Source organism: Plecotus auritus (genome assembly GCF_963455305.1).
Source record: "Plecotus auritus genome assembly, chromosome: X".
Taxonomy (NCBI): Eukaryota; Metazoa; Chordata; class Mammalia; order Chiroptera; family Vespertilionidae; genus Plecotus; species Plecotus auritus.
In genome coordinates, this window is record NC_137784.1 from 43037743 (window position 1) to 43054851 (window position 17109).

The window sequence follows — 17109 nt, forward strand, 5'->3', positions numbered from 1 at the left end:
GTAGAAACTTAGTGTTTCATGACCCAAGTGCTTCTTGTGGCAAGACTCTCTTCCCTTCTCCATCATAATCAGATTTCCAGTGGTTGAGCCCCACTGATTCTCCTACAATTCCCATTTAGCTAGACCAGAGTAGGGGCTCCCACAAAGTGATCCATAATGCTGGAGGGAGCTGGATGTCCTCACAGGCTTTCTTTTCCCAGTGGAGAAATAGTAGGTTCAGGAAATACCTTGCCACTTTGTGATGCTGTGGCCTGGGGAAGGGCAATGCAGTCAGCATATACCTATTCTTCTTACCCTTCTAATGCAGTTTGTCTTGATCTCTGTGAGGCAGAGTGATGCTTTAGCCAGACTGAACTGGTCTATTTTTCATAAGTAGTCATTAGTTGTTCTTGTAAGGGCAAGAAAATTCAGGAATGACCTATGTCATCATCTTGGTGACATGACTACTTACTGTTTGATTTTAGACAACCATATGATAATGTGTTTTGGAGGGGATCATTTTGGATTGAAATATTGAGGTGACTTTTTAGCTTCATTGTTGTGACATTCTCCATCATTATTTAAATAAGCTTTTTACCCCTTTCTTCTGACTTTCTCCTTCTGAGATTCCAAAGTACTGAATGATTTCCTCATTACTTTTCATTCGTTTTTTCTCTTATGATTGGTTCATTTCAATTGATCTGTCTTCTATATCAGTAGTTATTTCTTTTGTTTGGGCAATTATGTTATTGAGGCTATCTATTGAATTCTTCAGTTCAATCATTTTATTCTTCAGTTCCAAAATTTCTGTTTTGTTTTTTATGTTTTCTATCTCAATCTTGAACTTACTTTTTTTTCCTTTTTTCCCCTGATTGCTAAATTGTTAATCTATGCTTTCTGGTAGCTCTCTGTGTATCTTTAGAATTATTATTATTTCTGTATATCTTTAATTACTGTGTATCTTTAGAATTCTTTCTTGGGCCATTCATGGATACCCATTTCTTTTGATTCAGTTCCTAGATGTTTTCTTATTTTTCCTTCAAAACATCCTTATTATAAGGAAGTTTTCTTTGTGGATTTGGTGTTTTCATGTTTCCTTGAATTATAGTGATTCTTGTAGCCTTGCATATGTGTCTGTACATTTGAAGAAGCTATCACTTTTTTCAGAATGTATGAACTAACTTCATTAAAAAATTAGCCCTTCACCTGTGGGTGGGTTTACACTAGAGTATGCTGTGATACTCTGGATTAGTGGTGAAGGATGCCAAGTGTGGGGATATGTGGTGGCACTGGGTCCAGAGGTCTTAATGTCTCTTTAACTTAGGCCACAGGAGTCAGCAGCATTGACAACTGTGTGGCCTTTGGCAAATGCTTTGGGGCTTCTTTAGTGGCTGCAAATGTTATTAGGGTCCACAGAAGGTCCTTCAGGTCCAACAGCTAGGAACCAGTACAACAGCAGTGGTTCCAATAGCTAGTGGTATGCATACAGTCAGCTGAAGGTACCAGCTGTAGATGCTGTGTAGTGTAAAGGACCAGTTGCATATGCAAACACAGTGGTGTGGGTCAGATCAAGGAAATAGGACCAAGGTCAACTGCAGGTGTGATGTTAACTGAATGGGGCCTGGCTGTTGGCATGCTCTACCATAGCGGCTGGATCTCACCATGAATGCACAGAAATAAAGGTTAAGTGTTGAGAGTCAGGTCTGGGGCACATAGGTGCATAGATGGAGAAGTTAGCTACAGGTGAACCCCTTGGTGCCAGCCGGTGACATGAGGCAGGAATGGATCAAAGCCCTCAAATAATTGTAGAGTCCCTGACTGTGCACATTCCCTCCTTTCACTTCATGGTTTCCCCAAGGCACATGTCACTATAGATTGATGGCCAGCATAAAATGAAACTAATAAAATGAAATTTGATCCTCTCCAAGACTTACTTCATGCAGCCCTCATGAAGAAAAATCTCCAAGTGGAAAAGGCATTCCCTTCCTCCTCATTATTAAATTCGTGCACCAGTGGGGTCCCTCAGCCTGGCTTATGGGGATTGGGCCAAAACCAGCTCTCCAACATCCCCTGAGGGGTCCCAGATTGCGAGAGGGCACAGGCCAGGCTAAGGGACCTGCACTGGGCCTCCAGTATGCATATAAGATCTTTGGTTAATCTCTTCCTGCCCTCCCCCCCTCCCCTTCCCTCTGAGATTCATCAGTCTGTTCCCTGTTTCCATGCCTGTGGTTTCCACTCCTGCATTGAGTGTCTGCTCCCTGGTGGTCAGTGTGAGTCATAGCTACCAGTTGGACAGTCAAACAGTAGGCGGCCAGTCGGCTGGTAACTTAGGCTTTTATATACACTGAGTGGCCAGATTATTCTGACCACCTGATGTTTGTAGGCAAATTAGCTGTACACTGCATCGCATGGGATATGGAAGCTGAAGTCCTGTTCAAACACCTTTGCTGTCTGCAGTTACCAAGATAAAACATCTCCAATTCACACAGGAACACAAGGATTGGACAGTGGAGCATTGGAAAAAAGTCATGTGGTCCGATGAATCACGTTTCCAGTTGCATCATGCAGATGGCAGAGTGAGAATTTCGTGGAAACAGCATGAAAGCATGCACCCCACATGCATGAGTAAAACCCTTCAAGCTGGTGGGGGCAGTTTTATGGTTTGAGGAATATTTTCCTGGCATGAATTGGGCCCTTTAATTCGTGTGGAACAATGTCTGAATAGCACAACATACCTAAGTATCATTGCTGATCAAGTTCATCCTATCATGTTGATGGCGTATCCCAATGGAGATGGCTTCTTCCAACGAGACAATGTGCCATGCCACGGTGCTCGTATTGTACAGAAGTGGTTTCAAGAACATGAGGGAGACTTTACCTTGCTTAGGCGGCCCCCACAATCACCAGATCTCAACCCAATTGAGCATTTGTGGGACGAAGTTAAAAGAGCCATCAGGCAGCTGGTTCCACAACCATCAGATCTCACAGAACTGGACAGTGCTATTCATCAGGTGTCAGATTCCTCGCATCACCTTTCATCATCTCGTGGAGTTAATGCCAAGAAGAATCGCCGCAATATTGAAGGCAAAAGGTGGCCCAATGAAGTACTGATGGGGTGGTCATAATAATATGGCCACTCAGTGTATATAGATATGATTGGAAATAATAGTCCAGCCAATGGTTGGACAACAACAGGAGTGCTGAATAAACAACCAGACAAAGCCTCATGGATCAGAGCTCAATTCTCAGTGTTTCTCTAGAGCAGTGGTTCTCAACCTTCCTAATGCCACGACCTTTTAATACAGTTCCTCATGTTGTGGTGACCCCCAACCATAAAATTATTTTCGTTACTACTTCATAACTGTAATTTTGCTACTGTTATGAATCATAATGTAAATATCTGTGTTTTCCGATGGTCTTAGGCGACCCTGCTAGCGGTTCTCAACCTGTGGGTCACGACACAGATATTTATATTAAGATTCATTAACAGTAGCAAAATTACAGTTATGAAGTAGCAACGAAATAATTTTATGGTTGGGGGTCACCACAACATGAGGAACTGTATTAAAGGGTCGTGGCATTAGAAAGGTTGAGAACCACTGCTCTAGATGAACCAGAAAATTCCACACCTCATAGCTTTAATTTCTTCATTCGTTAAAAAAAGGTAGAATTTAAAGGACTGTGTATGGTATATTTCCTAACAATCCAGCTAGGATGACTCCATGACTGTCTTCCTTCTGAAAAACATGGTAACTTATAGCTGTCATAAATGTGTACAGTGTTATGAAGGAAATGTCAACCAATCAATGCAAAATAGGTTAGGCTTGAGTGAACCATGTAATGTGTAAAATATGGAAAACTTTGATAACTGAAACTTTTAAAAAAATTTATGTGAAAAAAGAAAATTTATGTGATGAGTAATAGAGCTGTAGTACACCTAGTTCCAGCACAATATCATTGGAATCATACTAATTTTTCAGCCAATGACTATATAATGGGATTTGGGAACTGCTGAGTAAATGCTGCTCCACACTTGGTGGATTCACTGTTAGCCTCAGCTCCTCTAGGAATCTTCTACTAAGGTCATGACCACCCTATATATTGTATAGATTAGTAAAAGGTACCCCCTTTTGACAGAATCCTCCCCCTGACCCTCAATGAATGATAAAGTAACTATGAAAGATGTCCCTTCCTCTAGGCATACAAAGCTGTGTTGGGCATAGGGATTATCAAGCAGAACATGAGCTGGATTCAGTTCCCATTTTCTCCATGAGTTGTGTCTTACACAAACTATACAACTATAAATGGAGACCTTGCTTGATGCCTTAACCTTATGTTGATTTCTTTGTTCTCTGAACTCTTATGAGTTAATCCACACCACTTATTTATGCCCTCTTGACAAAACCCTCTAGACTTACTCATAATTATGTATGTCTTATCTCAATAGTAGATTGTCAGTTTTTTGAATGGTCTTATTTTAGACCAGCCGTGGGCAAACTACGAACCTCTCAATCTTCCAGAGGCTCCTTGTAATGCCCGCGGACGCGTCTCCTGACATCACCCTGGGAATGCGTAGACACGTTATCGTGGTAATGTAGGGAGACACGCCCCTGGAGAGCACAGTTTCAGAGCACAGTTTGAAAAGACTAAAACTATTGAAATAATAAAAAAAAAGACCTTACCCTTTTATATAATGATGTTTACTTTGAATTTATATTAGTTCACACAAACACTCCATCCATGCTTTTGTTCCGGCCCTCCGGTCCAGTTTAAGAACCCATTGTGGCCCTCGAGTCAAAAAGTTTGCCCACCCCTGTTTTAGACCTTCTCAGTGGCTAACACTAATGTTGAACACAAAAGTAAATATATTCATTGTTCACTTGAGGTGAATTAAATTGTGCTTAGTCTTATCCTCAATTGCCCTTGGGCCCTCTCCACTTACCACTTAATATACCTTGTTGGCAAGAACACTTTTTTCTTAACCCCTCTCATTTACATGTGGAGGACACTCTGTAAAAGGCACATTCCACCTGAATGTCTTACCCCACCCCTCATTGTGAGAGGGGAAGTTAGTTATCAGATTGGTAAAGAGAATTAATTGCCATGCTTTTTTCAAGGACTTTCTTTCTTTCAAAGAGTGTATTCTCCCTGAGGGGGAACTCTGAAAATTTAGGGTAAATCTAATCCAGGGGAGTGTTAACAATCCATCTGGTTGCATTTATAAGCCAATTCTCTGATCTAGCTTATGTCAACAATAAAGCTGGAACGAAGACCTTAAATTGGCACTGTCATTTATGTTTCAATTGGTTCAGAACTCTTAGAAAAGAGGAGTATAATTTACTGCTCCCCCTTTAAAACAGTTACTAATTCTAGACAATTATACTTGTTAAGAGTTTTCCAAACCATCATCTCAAAGAAACAGAAGCTATTGGATCTCACCTGGTTTCCATTATGATATTACTACTTATGGTCTCTTGTACAGGATCCAGGGCCATGAATGTGGGTGCTCTGCCAGTGCCATTGAGGGGTATGTAGTCTTTGCCATCCTGCATGTGAAAACAGATGTATTCATCATTTCCAAGGGACAAATATACTAATTTGTATTGGTGATATCCTTTCCTGCCTACATCTGGCAATAAGAAGAACTGCTGGCCTTCGTTGGACAGTTCAGAATTTTGCTCTACTTTTCTATTTACCTCAAAATATTTTCTTAACAACTTAGAGCAACATCTTTTGTGCTATAGAAGTTGATTAATAAGGATGTATTTACAAACTTGTGGATTCAGTGTTTTTTATTAAAACATGTTTTATAAAGAATGTTCCCTTCTTCCCTCTTAATTTCCCCTATCCTCTCTTCTTAAATAAACAATCCTACAAGAGAGGAAGGGAGGACAAACATTAGAGCTTCATAATTCTGTCAGTGTAGGGGAATAGGTTCCCAATTAAAACACTGGTTTGCCTGTTACCCATTGCCTCTAGAGTCATCTGATGACATCATCTGCCCCTTAGCCCTCTACAGATAATCCATTATCAAGAACCAAATCCAAAATGTGATAAAATAATAATAAGCACTACTTATTATGTGGCAGGCACTGTAATAAGTGCTTTGCATCTATTTTCTTATTTACTCACCACATCTTATGAAGAAAGATACTATTAGTACCTGATTTTACAAATGTGTAAACTGAGGAATGGAGAGGTTTAGTAATATGCCCAAGGTTACAAAGTTAGTAATGAGAAGGAAAACCCCTATTTTGTAAAAAACTGCTGTTTAGAATTCTCTGCTGTTTTTCTTAGATGGTCTCTTATTCTAAAAAAATAACTTTGCTTTCTAGCCTGCTTTAGCCTGCTTAAATAATGAGGAAGATAAACTTAGCTGTCTGACCTTATAGGCCAGAGACTAGATATGCCCATACTCCCAATGCCATGCCAGGTGCATTCTTAATTGGATAGAACTGTGTTGTTTTCAAGGCCAGCAGCGAGATAACCACTAATTGCACAGAGGACTGGCTCCTTAATAAAAAGGGAAGTCCTGCTTGTAGCTTTGCTTAGAATTTGAATTCATTTTCTCTAAGCCCACCGCGGTGAATGAAGTGTGACTCCAAACTCTCCTGAATTGTTTGATTATTCGGTTTTTCTGCAACATAATTTGGTGCGTAGGCCCGGGAAAACCAACCCATGCTTGGCTTTTTAGCCTCTGGTGAGTGGACCGGGTTTGGGGCCCAGGGGCATTGGACAGGCCTCTGGGAGGCGCCGCTCTGCTGAATTAGCAGAATTAAACTGGGGGACTCTGGGCGCTCCCGGACCTCAGCCCAGGACCCGGCCAGCAACTGGAGAGAGTGGACGGACACTTCCGGACCTGTCGACAGAATCGGTAAGGTAGGGGCCCCGTCAGTTCAGCCCACTCCAAGTGAGTGGAAGGGGGAGCTTGATCACCTCCCCGGAAGCTATACAGCTTCCTCAGGCAAATTAATCAGGAATTGGGTGGATTGTTGTTTAAACTCTGAGTGAATGTCTGGTGAAAGTGTGTGAGTGTGGAGGGAGGGGGCCTGCCCTCTCCTCTCCTTTGTGTGGCTCCACGACTTCGGTTACGGAGTCCGAGTGGGCCCCAACCTGCGGTTCCGCGATTCGTCATATGGCATAACGGTGACTCACCCCCACGTGGAGGTGACCAGGCCCGGGGTTTACACGGGTGCATCTTAGCTAAGACAAATCTAAGCTCCCAAGGGACGCGGCCAGGCGGGCATCTGAGTGAGGATCTGTGAAAACAGGTCACCCCCTCCCTTGTCTGTCTCACGCCACCAATCATCATGGGGTCGGGACAGAGTAAACCCACTGTTCTCAATTGCAGGTTGAAACATTTTAAAAAGGGATTTGATGGAGACTATGGAATTAAAATGAATTCTGAAACATTGAGGAAATTCTGTGAAGTGGAATGGCCAGCCTTCGGGGTTGGCTGGCCCTCGGAAGGCTCTTTAGATGAAGGATTGGTCAGGGTGGTGTGGAATGTAGTCACAGGAGATCCTGGACACCCAGATCAGTTTCCCTACATAGACAGCTGGTTAGAAATTGCTCAAACCTTGCCGCCTTGGGTCCGGTTCTGCGTGTGTAAGAAGGGACAGAGTAAGGTTTTAGTAGCAGGAGTGAAGAGGCAGGCAGGGCAGGAGCAGGCTAAGGAGAGGCAGGCAGGGAAGGAGCAGGTCCCTCAGAAGGAAGATCAACCCCCTATTCTACAGGACCCCCCCCGAGGAAGTCCCACCAGTGTTACCACCTCCATATGAGCCACAGGCAGCACCAAGTGCCCCCCCTGCTAGCCTGGAAGGTCCGGAAAGTCTGGAAACACCGCCTCCCTCCGTCTCCCCTGAACCAGGCTCTCCAGAGCCGGTTGGGCGGCGCCTGCGTTCAGCCCGATCAAGGGCCCAAACAACAGCCAGCACATCAGATGCCTCTCAGGGAAATTCGGGGTGCCCAAGTGCTTGGTGAAGATGGGACCTTATAGGAAGGAAGGCCGGTCTATTATTATCAGCCCTTTACCACAAGTGACATTCTGAATTGGAAGCAACACACCCCAGCTTATTCTGAAAAACCTCAGGCCATGATAGACCTCCTAGAAATGATTTTTCCAGACCCAGAAGCCCACCTGGGTGGACTGCAAGCAGCTCCTTTTTGCATTCTTTAACACTGAGGAGTGCATGAGAATAATGACAGAGGCTCAGAAGTGGCTCCAGACCCAGGCCCCGGCAGGGACATTAGACACAGACAGATGGGCAAGGGAGGCCCTCCCCAATGAGGAACCTAATTGGTCCCCGAACTCAGAAGACGGAAAGACCAGGCTAGAAAGATATCGGCTGGCTCTCCTCCAGGGCGTCAGGGCCGGAGCCAAGAAGCCTACCAATATGGCTAAAATCTCTGAGGTTTTCCAGAAGCCTGAGGAAAGTCCAGAAGTTTTCTATGAGAGACTATGTAAGACATACCGGATCTACACTCACTTTAACCCTGAGTCCCCGGACACTCAAACCATGGTAAATGCTTCCTTTGTAGGCCAAGCCCAGCCTGATATCAGGAGAAAATTACAGAAGCTGGAAGGGTTTGCAGGAAAAAATGCTAGTGAACTGCTAGAGATAGCCAACAAGGTTTTCATCAACCGAGACAGGGCAGCAAAAAAGGAAGAAGAAAAGAGAATACAAAGAAGGGCCAATGTGATAGCAGCAGCTTTCAGAGGTTCGGGTCCCCAGACAGCCCAAAAAGGGAAGCAAGAAGACAGATCGGGAGGGAAAGGAAGAGCAAGTCTGAGACGGGACCAGTGTGCCTATTGTAAGGAAACAGGGCACTGGAAAAATGAATGTCCCAAACGGCAGAGCAAGAAGATAGGGTCCCCTTTTCCACCCAGTCGCTATCAACCAGAACCACCTGAAGCAGACCTTATTGGGCTGGCAGCAGCTGACTCTGACTAGGACAGACCGGGCTCTTTTCTGCTGGGCCCCCACGAGCCCATGGTCAGAATGAAAATTGGGGGCCAGTCTGTGGACTTTATGGTTGATACGGGAGCAGAGCACTCAGTAGTCACACAGAAAGTAGCGCCTCTCTCAGGAAAGGAAGTCACCATTATTGGAGCTACTGGAGACCAGACCTGTAGACCATTCTGCCGGCCTCGCCAATGCCAACTTGGCGGCCACTGAGTAATTCATGAATTCCTGTACTTGCCAGATTGTCCAGTACCTCTGATGGGTAGAGAGCTTTTAGCCAAAATGGGGGCAGAAATCACTTTTGCTCCAAATGGCTCAGCACAACTTCGCCTAAGTGAGGAGACTTCTCCAATGATCCTGTCCTTAGCAGTGCCCCGGGAGGAAGAATGGAGACTTTATGCCCCTCAGTCAAAGGCTTCACCTTTAGAGCCTGAATTAGAGGAAGAATTCCCGCTGGTCTGGGCAGAAGGAAATCCCCCTGGCCTGGCCAAAGACCATGCCCCGATACTAATTGACTTAAAGTCTGGGGCACAGCCTGTCAAAATCAGCCAATATCCAATTCCACGGGAGGCACGCCTAGGAATTCAGGTCCACTTAGACCGGCTACTTCAGTGGGGACTCCTTAAAAGATGTCAATCACCATGGAATACTCCCCTCTTGCCTGTCAAAAAGCCTGGGACTAATGACTACCGCCCGGTACAGGATTTACGGGCTGTTAATGAGGCTGTTACAACCTTGCATGCGACGCTACCAAACCCCTACACACTTCTAAGACTTATTCCATCAGAAGCAGAATGGTTTACATGCCTAGATCTGAAAGATGCCTTTTTCTGCCTCCGATTAGCCCCCATCAGCCAGCTGCTTTTTGCTTTTGAGTGGGAAAACCCAAATACGGGAGCCAAGGAGCAGTTCACCTGGACCAGACTTCCACAAGGATTTAAAAACTCCCCTACTCTCTTTAGTGGAGCACTAGCATCTGATTTATCTAAGTTCCCAGGACAAGACTTGGGATGTGTTCTACTCCAGTATGTAGTTGACCTCCTACTGGCCAGCTCCACACGAGCTCAGTGCTGGGAAGGGACACGAGCCCTCCTGAGACTGTTAACTGAAACAGGTTATAGAGTGTCCAAGAAAAAGGTGCAGATTTGTCAGAAGGAAGTCAAGTATCTAGGCTTCCGAATCAGCCAAGGGAAACGAAGGCTAGGGACTGAAAGGAAGCAGGCAGTATGTGCCATTCCAGTCCCTAGCACCCGGCGGCAGATTTGGGAATTCCTAGGAGCAGCAGGGTTCTGTTGAATTTGGTTCCCAGGATTTTCAGACCTGGCCAAGCCTCTCTATGAAGCTTTAAAAGGGGAAGAGAAGGCACCCATTGTATGGGGCCCCGAGCAGGAGAAAGCCTTCATCAGCATAAAGGCAAAGCTCACTGAGGCCCCAGCACTAGGGCTACCAGATGTGACACGAGACTTTAATCTTTTTGTTCACTAGAAGAGCTGGGTAGCCCTAGGAGTTCTAACCCAGGAATTTGGACCTTGGCAAAGACCAGTAGCCTATCTCTCCAAGCAGATTGACCCAGTTGCCTCCAGGTAGCCCCCGTGTCGCAGGGCCCTTGCAGCCATGGCATTATTAGTCAAGCAGATAAGCTTACCCTGGGACAAAGCTTAAATGTAAAAGTACCTCATTCTGTTATTACTCTAATGGAAGCAAAGGGGCAGCACTGGCTAACTCATGCTCGGATGACTCAGTACCAAGGATTGTTAAGTGAGAACCCGCGGGTACGATTAGAAGCAGTAAGAACTCTTAATCCTGCTACCTTTCTACCCGTTGCTGAGGGGGCACCTGAACATGATTGCCTGGAAGTCCTAGAGGAGGTTTACTCTAGCCGGCCAGATCTAACAGATAAGCCCCTGCCAAACCCAGACTTGGTATTGTTCACAGACGGCAGCAGCTTCTTAGATAAAGGAAAAAGACGAGCTGGGTATGCAGAGGTATCAGACTTGGAGACAATCGAGGCACAGGCCCTGCCTGAAGGATGGTCAGCGCAGAGGGCAGAACTTTGGGCCCTCGCCAGAGCCATAGAACTCAGTAAGGATAAGCGTGCCAATGTCTACACTGATTCACGCTATGCCTTTGCTACCCTGCATATTCATGGGGCTATATACAAGGAAAGGGGGCTCCTGACAGCAGGAGGAAAAGGAATCAAAAATCAAAATGAGATTTTAAAGTTACTAGAAGCAGTTTGGGAACCTAAAGAAATAGCTGTCATTCATTGCAAAGGTCACCAGAGAGGGAAAGACTCAGTGTCAGAAGGAAACCAGCGTGCTGACGCCGCAGCAAAGCAGGCTGCCAAAGAACAAGCAGCACCAGCACGGATCATGTTGGCCCCGAATTACCTGAACCTCCAAAGTACACTCTGCAGGAGGAGGAATGGGCTCAGAGAGAAGGGGGCAAGAGAACAAAGGAAGGTTGGTGGATACTCCCTGATCATAGGGTCTATGTCCCAGAACAGTTAGCCCATAAGGTAGTCCTCCAGCAGCATGAACTTACTCATTTAGGAAAGACTGCTCTAGAAGCTTTGTTAGGCAGGTACTACCTAATTGCCCATCTTCCCTCCTTGTGTGCCTCAGTTTCTCAGCGTTGCCTCCTCTGTGCACAGAACAATGCCAAACAGGGTCCTGTGGGACCGATAGGAGTTCAGCGCTGTGGGCAAGCTCCCTTTGAGGACTTAGAAGTAGATTTTACTGAAATGGGGCCTAGCAGAGGAAATAAATACCTACTAGTCTTTGTTTGCACTTTTTCAGGCTGGGTGGAGGCATATCCCACTAGCACAGAAAAGGCGAGAGAAGTCACTAAGGCATCGTTAAAGGACATAATTCCGCGGTATGGAATGCCTCTGACCATAGGGTCTGATAATGGCCCAGCCTTTGTAGCAGAAATAGTACAACAGGTAACTAAGGCTTTAGGAATTAGATGGAGCCTACATACAGCTTACAGGCCTCAGAGTTCAGGGAAAGTAGAGCGCATGAACCGGACTCTAAAGCAGGCTATGGCTAAGCTATGCCAAGAGACAAACTTACCCTGGACAGATATCTTGCCTCTTGTACTCCTGCGGGTACGCTGTGCCCCGAGGGCCAGGGTAGGTTTCTCTCCCTTTGAAATTCTATATGGTAGACCCCCTCCCTTAATTCGGCCAAAGGGAGATTTGGGGGAAATAGGAAACTTAGAAATCCAGAAGCAACTACAAGGACTTGGAAAAACTGTCTTTGAGATCCACAGATGGGTTACTGACCGACTACCCATCTCTCTAGGAACAGCTCTACATGCTTATAAACCTGGAGACCAGGTTTGGGTAAAAGACTGGAAAAAAGAGCCCCTTAGGCCAATTTGGAACGGACCTTATCCAGTCATACTAAGCACTCCCACAGCTCTCAAGGTTGCAGGACTGAACAACTGGATTCACCACTCTCGGGTGAAATCCGGCCACCAGCCGAGCGACGCCCAGCCTGAGTGGAAGGTGACCTCTGACCAGAAACACCCCCTGCGGATCACCCTCAAGAAAAACAACGGACCTGGCTGATCAACCTGCTCAAAGGGATTCAGAAATGCCCTGCTGAACTAAATAATATAGCACCACACCGATCCAACAAAGTTCCTACCTTTGGACTGGTAACCACTAACATTGCCTTAATGTTTCAGTTACCCCTCTGCATCAAAAGGGAACTCCCTGGAGGAGATGCTTTGGGACATCTTGATCAACACCTCTGCAATTTTACTCTCAACCTAAAACCTGCCTCTAATTGGGTTAACTATATTGTCACCCAAACAGCTCCTTTTCGGAACCCTGTTCGATTTTCAGCAGGGCCCACCATTTCAGCGGCCTTCCCAACCACTGACACCTCTCAGTTCTGCTCAGGCCGACCCCGCACCTGCTCAAGGTTTCACCCATGGCAGGATTGCACATTGAACCGACAGGCCTCATGCCGTCGCCTCCCTTCCCATGGGCTCACACACTCTGAATTCTGGGTAGAGACTGACAGGAAATTTATTTTCTTTGAAAACACCACCTCTGGGGCCACACAAAATAATCCTCGAGGCCCCTTTCAGCCTCTAACAGGGGCAACCTTGGCAGGAACTCTCTCTGTCTGGGAACAGGAGAATAGCAAGCTCACGCACCTCTTTACCATTGAGAATACCTTCTGTTTGGAGACCCAGGGAATTTTCTTCCTCTGTGGCACCAATACTTATCTCTGTCTACCTGCCAACTGGACTGGGACCTGCACTCTGGTTTACCTAGCCCCCGAAATAGACATTGCCCCCAACAATCAGTCCTTGCTTGTCCCGGTAACACACCATATCCAATACAAAAGAGCAGTCCAGCTAATCCCTCTCCTTATAACACTTGGCATTTCAGCAGGGGTTAGCACTGGAATAGGGGGACTGGCAACTTCCCTCTCCTACTATCAGAGTCTATCCAAAGACCTTGCTGACAGTTTAGAGGAAATAGCTCAAAGTATTGTTACAGTACAGGATCAGATTGACTCACTGGCAGCTGTTACTCTCCAGAATCAAAGAGGGCTAGACCTTCTCACAGCGGAGAAAGGGGGGCTGTGCCTGTTCCTTGAGGAAGAATGCTGTTTTTATGCTAACCAGTCTGGTATTGTAAGGGATGGGGCTAAGAAACTAGCTGATCGAGCTTCAAAAATAAGACAGGAGTTATCTGAGACCTGGGCTGCATGGGGGGGAGTCTGGAAATGGCTCCTTCCATTGACAGGACCACTGTTAATGCTACTCATAGCCATAACCCTAGGACCATGTCTTCTAAATCTGTTAACTCGCTTTATCTCATCCCGTCTAGATGCCTTTAAACTTCAAATGATCCTACAAGCCAGAAGTATTCCCTACAAACCTCTCCAAGAGGAAGAAACGGGATGTTAACCCCTTGGACGGCGCCCCTTTCCAGCAGGAAGCAGTAAAAGAGTTTCGACAGCCCTGTTCACCATAACATCCCGTGGTTATTGTAGCACAAGGCTGAAAAGCTTGTGGGACAAGGGGGGGGAATGAGAAGGAAAACCCCTATTTTGTAAAAAACTGCTGTTTAGAATTCTCTGCTGTTTTTCTTAGATGGTCTCTTATTCTAAAAAAAATAACTTTGCTTTCTAGCCTGCTTTAGCCTGCTTGAATAATGAGGACCATAAACTTAGCTGTCTGACCTGGTAGGCCAGAGACTAGGTATGACCATAAACTTAGCTGTCTGACCTTATAGGCCAGAGACTAGATATGCCCATACTCCCAATGCCATGCCAGGTGCATTCTTAGAAAGCTTTTTTTTCTTTAAATATGTTTTATTAATTTTTTTTTACAGAGAGGAAGGAAGAGGGATAGAGAGTTGGAAACATCGATGAGAGAGAAACATCGATCAGCTGCCTCTTGCACACCCCCTACTGGGGATGTGCCCGCAACCAAGTTACGTGCCCTTGACCGGAATTGAACCTGGGACCTTTCAGTCCACGGGCTGACGCTCTATCCACTGAGCCAAACCGGTTTTGGCAAGGTGCATTCTTAATTGGATAGAACTGTGTTGTTTTCAAGGCCAGCAGCGAGATAACCACTAATTGCACAGAGGACTGGCTCCTTAATAAAAAAAGAAGTCCTGCTTGTAGCTTTGCTTAGAATTTGAATTCATTTTCTCTAAGCCCACCGCGGTGAATAAAGTGTGACTCCAAACTCTCCTGCATTGTTTGATTATTCCGGTTTTCTGCAACAGTAAGGCCAGGATTCTGTTCCAGATAATTTTTCTTAATCACTGTGTGTTATCATGGCCACAAGTGGAGGTGATGGGCTTTTTCATAAGTGTCTTTGTTTTTGTTGTTGTTTATTTTTTTTATTGATTTCATAGAGGAAGAGAGAGGGAGAGAGAGATAAAAACATCAGTGATGAGAGAGAGTTATCTATTGTCTGCCTCCTGCATGCCCCACACTGGGGATCCAGCCCGCAACCCAGGCACGTGCCCTGACCGAGAATCAAACCACGGCCTCCTGATTCATAGGTTGACATTCAACTACTGAGCCATGCTGTTACCTGTTTTTCTGTCCTTTCCCTGATCACAGTTCTGAGTCTAAGCAGCAGTCTTGTCTGTGTATCTTACCTGCCCTCAACCTGATATAGCAAAAATGGAATTAGGAGCTCTGCTTTGGTTCTTATTGCTGAGAAACAGACAGTAAGCTAACTCCAGGAATAAGAAAACCACCACAATCGTGTGCTGTAATTCTTCAGATCCTAGGAATTCAGGGAAATGGAGTCTGGAGATCACTCAACATCCTCATTTTATGTTTTCAGGTGAGAAATCTGGGCCTTAAAAGAACTCGGGAAGTGAATTTCCCAGAGTCACATATGTACCAAGCTCATATGCTGAGAAACTCTAGAAACTATGGTTTATCCATATAGTTCCACAAGCTGCTTCTTGCCTCAATGAGACTTAGTTGTGTACTTAGTCCTATAAAGCAATGTGAACAGCTTGTCAATACCTGAATGAATAAATTAATTTTAATCTTAGCGATGGATTGTTTGCTGTTGTAGGTATCCATGGTTACAAAAAAAGAGAACCCTTTATTGGTCCCTTTTCCCCTCCAACTTTGTTGAGGTGTAATTGATAAATGCAAATTGTATGTATTTAAAATGTACAACTTAATTATTTAATATATGTGTATATGGTGAAATAATTACCAAAACCAAGCTAATTAACATAATGAAACTTGACCATTATCTGACACCACTCACAATACTTAAGTCAAAATGTATTAAAGACTTAATTTAAGACCTGAAACCATACAACTCCTAGAAGAAAAAAATGTTTCAGACGGGTATTCACAATGATTCTTTGCATATGACAACTAAAGCATAATCAAGAAAATAAAAAATAAACAAGTAAGCCTACACCAAACTAAAAAAGTTCTGTATAATAAAAGAAACAATCAACACAATAAAAAGCCAACCTACAGAATGGGAAACACAAATATTTTTAAACCAAATATCTGATAAGGTGTTAATACCTAAAATATATAGAGAACCCACACAAATCAATATCAAAATAAATCAAATAAAAAATGGGCAAAGGACCTGAATAGACATTTTTCTAAAGATGATATATGAATAGCCAAAAGATACATGAAAAACTTCTCAACACTACACATTAGGAAAATGCAAATCAAAGCCATAATGAGATATCACTCTATGCCTATTAGAATGGTTATCATAAAAAAGACAAGATATAAGAAATGCTGATGAAGATGTGTACAAATGGGAACCCTACTGCTCTGTTGTTGGGATTGTAAATTGGTACAGCTAACATGGAAAACAGTATAAAGTTTTTAAAAACATTCAAAATAGAACTATGATATGATCTAGGAATTTCACTTCTGAGAATATATAAAGGAAATGAAAGCACTATGTTAAAGATACATCTGCACACCCATGTTAATTGCTGCAATATCTATAGGAGCCAAGACATGAAAACAATCTGTGGCTGTTTATAGATGAACATATATATTTTTACATGTAATTTATATTATTTATAATATTTTTATTATTCAGCCATAAAATAGAAGGAAATGCTGCCATTTGCAACAACTTGGATAAACCTTGCAGGGCATTGTGTTAAGTAAAATACATCAGACAGAGTAATACAAATACTTTATGTTCTTACTTATATGTGGATTCTAAAAAGGGTCATAAACTCAGCCAGGGTTGCTCAGTGGTTGAGCATCAACCTATGAACCAAAAGGTCATGAATTGATTCCTAGTCAGGGCATGTGCTCAGGTTGCGGGTTCAATTCCCAGTGGGGGACATGCGGGAGGAAACTGCCAATTTAAGATTCTCACTCATTTTGATGTTTTTCTCTCTCTCCCTCTCCCTTTCTGTCTGAAATCAATAAAAAATATGTTTAAAAATATGTATTTTTAAAAGATTGTAAAAATGATATATCACATGATGATCATATTTAACACTGGTATATATAAAAGTTGTTTAAAAAGTAAATCCTAAGAGTTCTCATCACAATGATAAAAATAACCGTTTTCTGTATCTATATGAGATGTTAGATGTTAAAAAGAACATATAACAACCCATAATATCTGTATTGTGTAATCATTCAGCAATTTATGAAGGTCA

At 44.0% G+C, this 17109-nt stretch overlaps 1 protein-coding gene across 1 annotated transcript in view; it reads right to left on the bottom strand.

Annotated features, from left to right (window-relative positions):
• The window catches only part of LOC308239277 (vascular endothelial growth factor receptor kdr-like), a gene marked incomplete at both ends in the record, with an annotated part of 686009 nt that overhangs the window by 152400 nt on the left and 516500 nt on the right, over nt 1–17109 (bottom strand). Inside the window, one exon of the mRNA XM_080652065.1 lies at nt 5419–5525. Coding sequence (XP_080508191.1) covers nt 5419–5525 — 107 coding nt within the window. The remainder of the gene's footprint in view (nt 1–5418; nt 5526–17109) is intronic.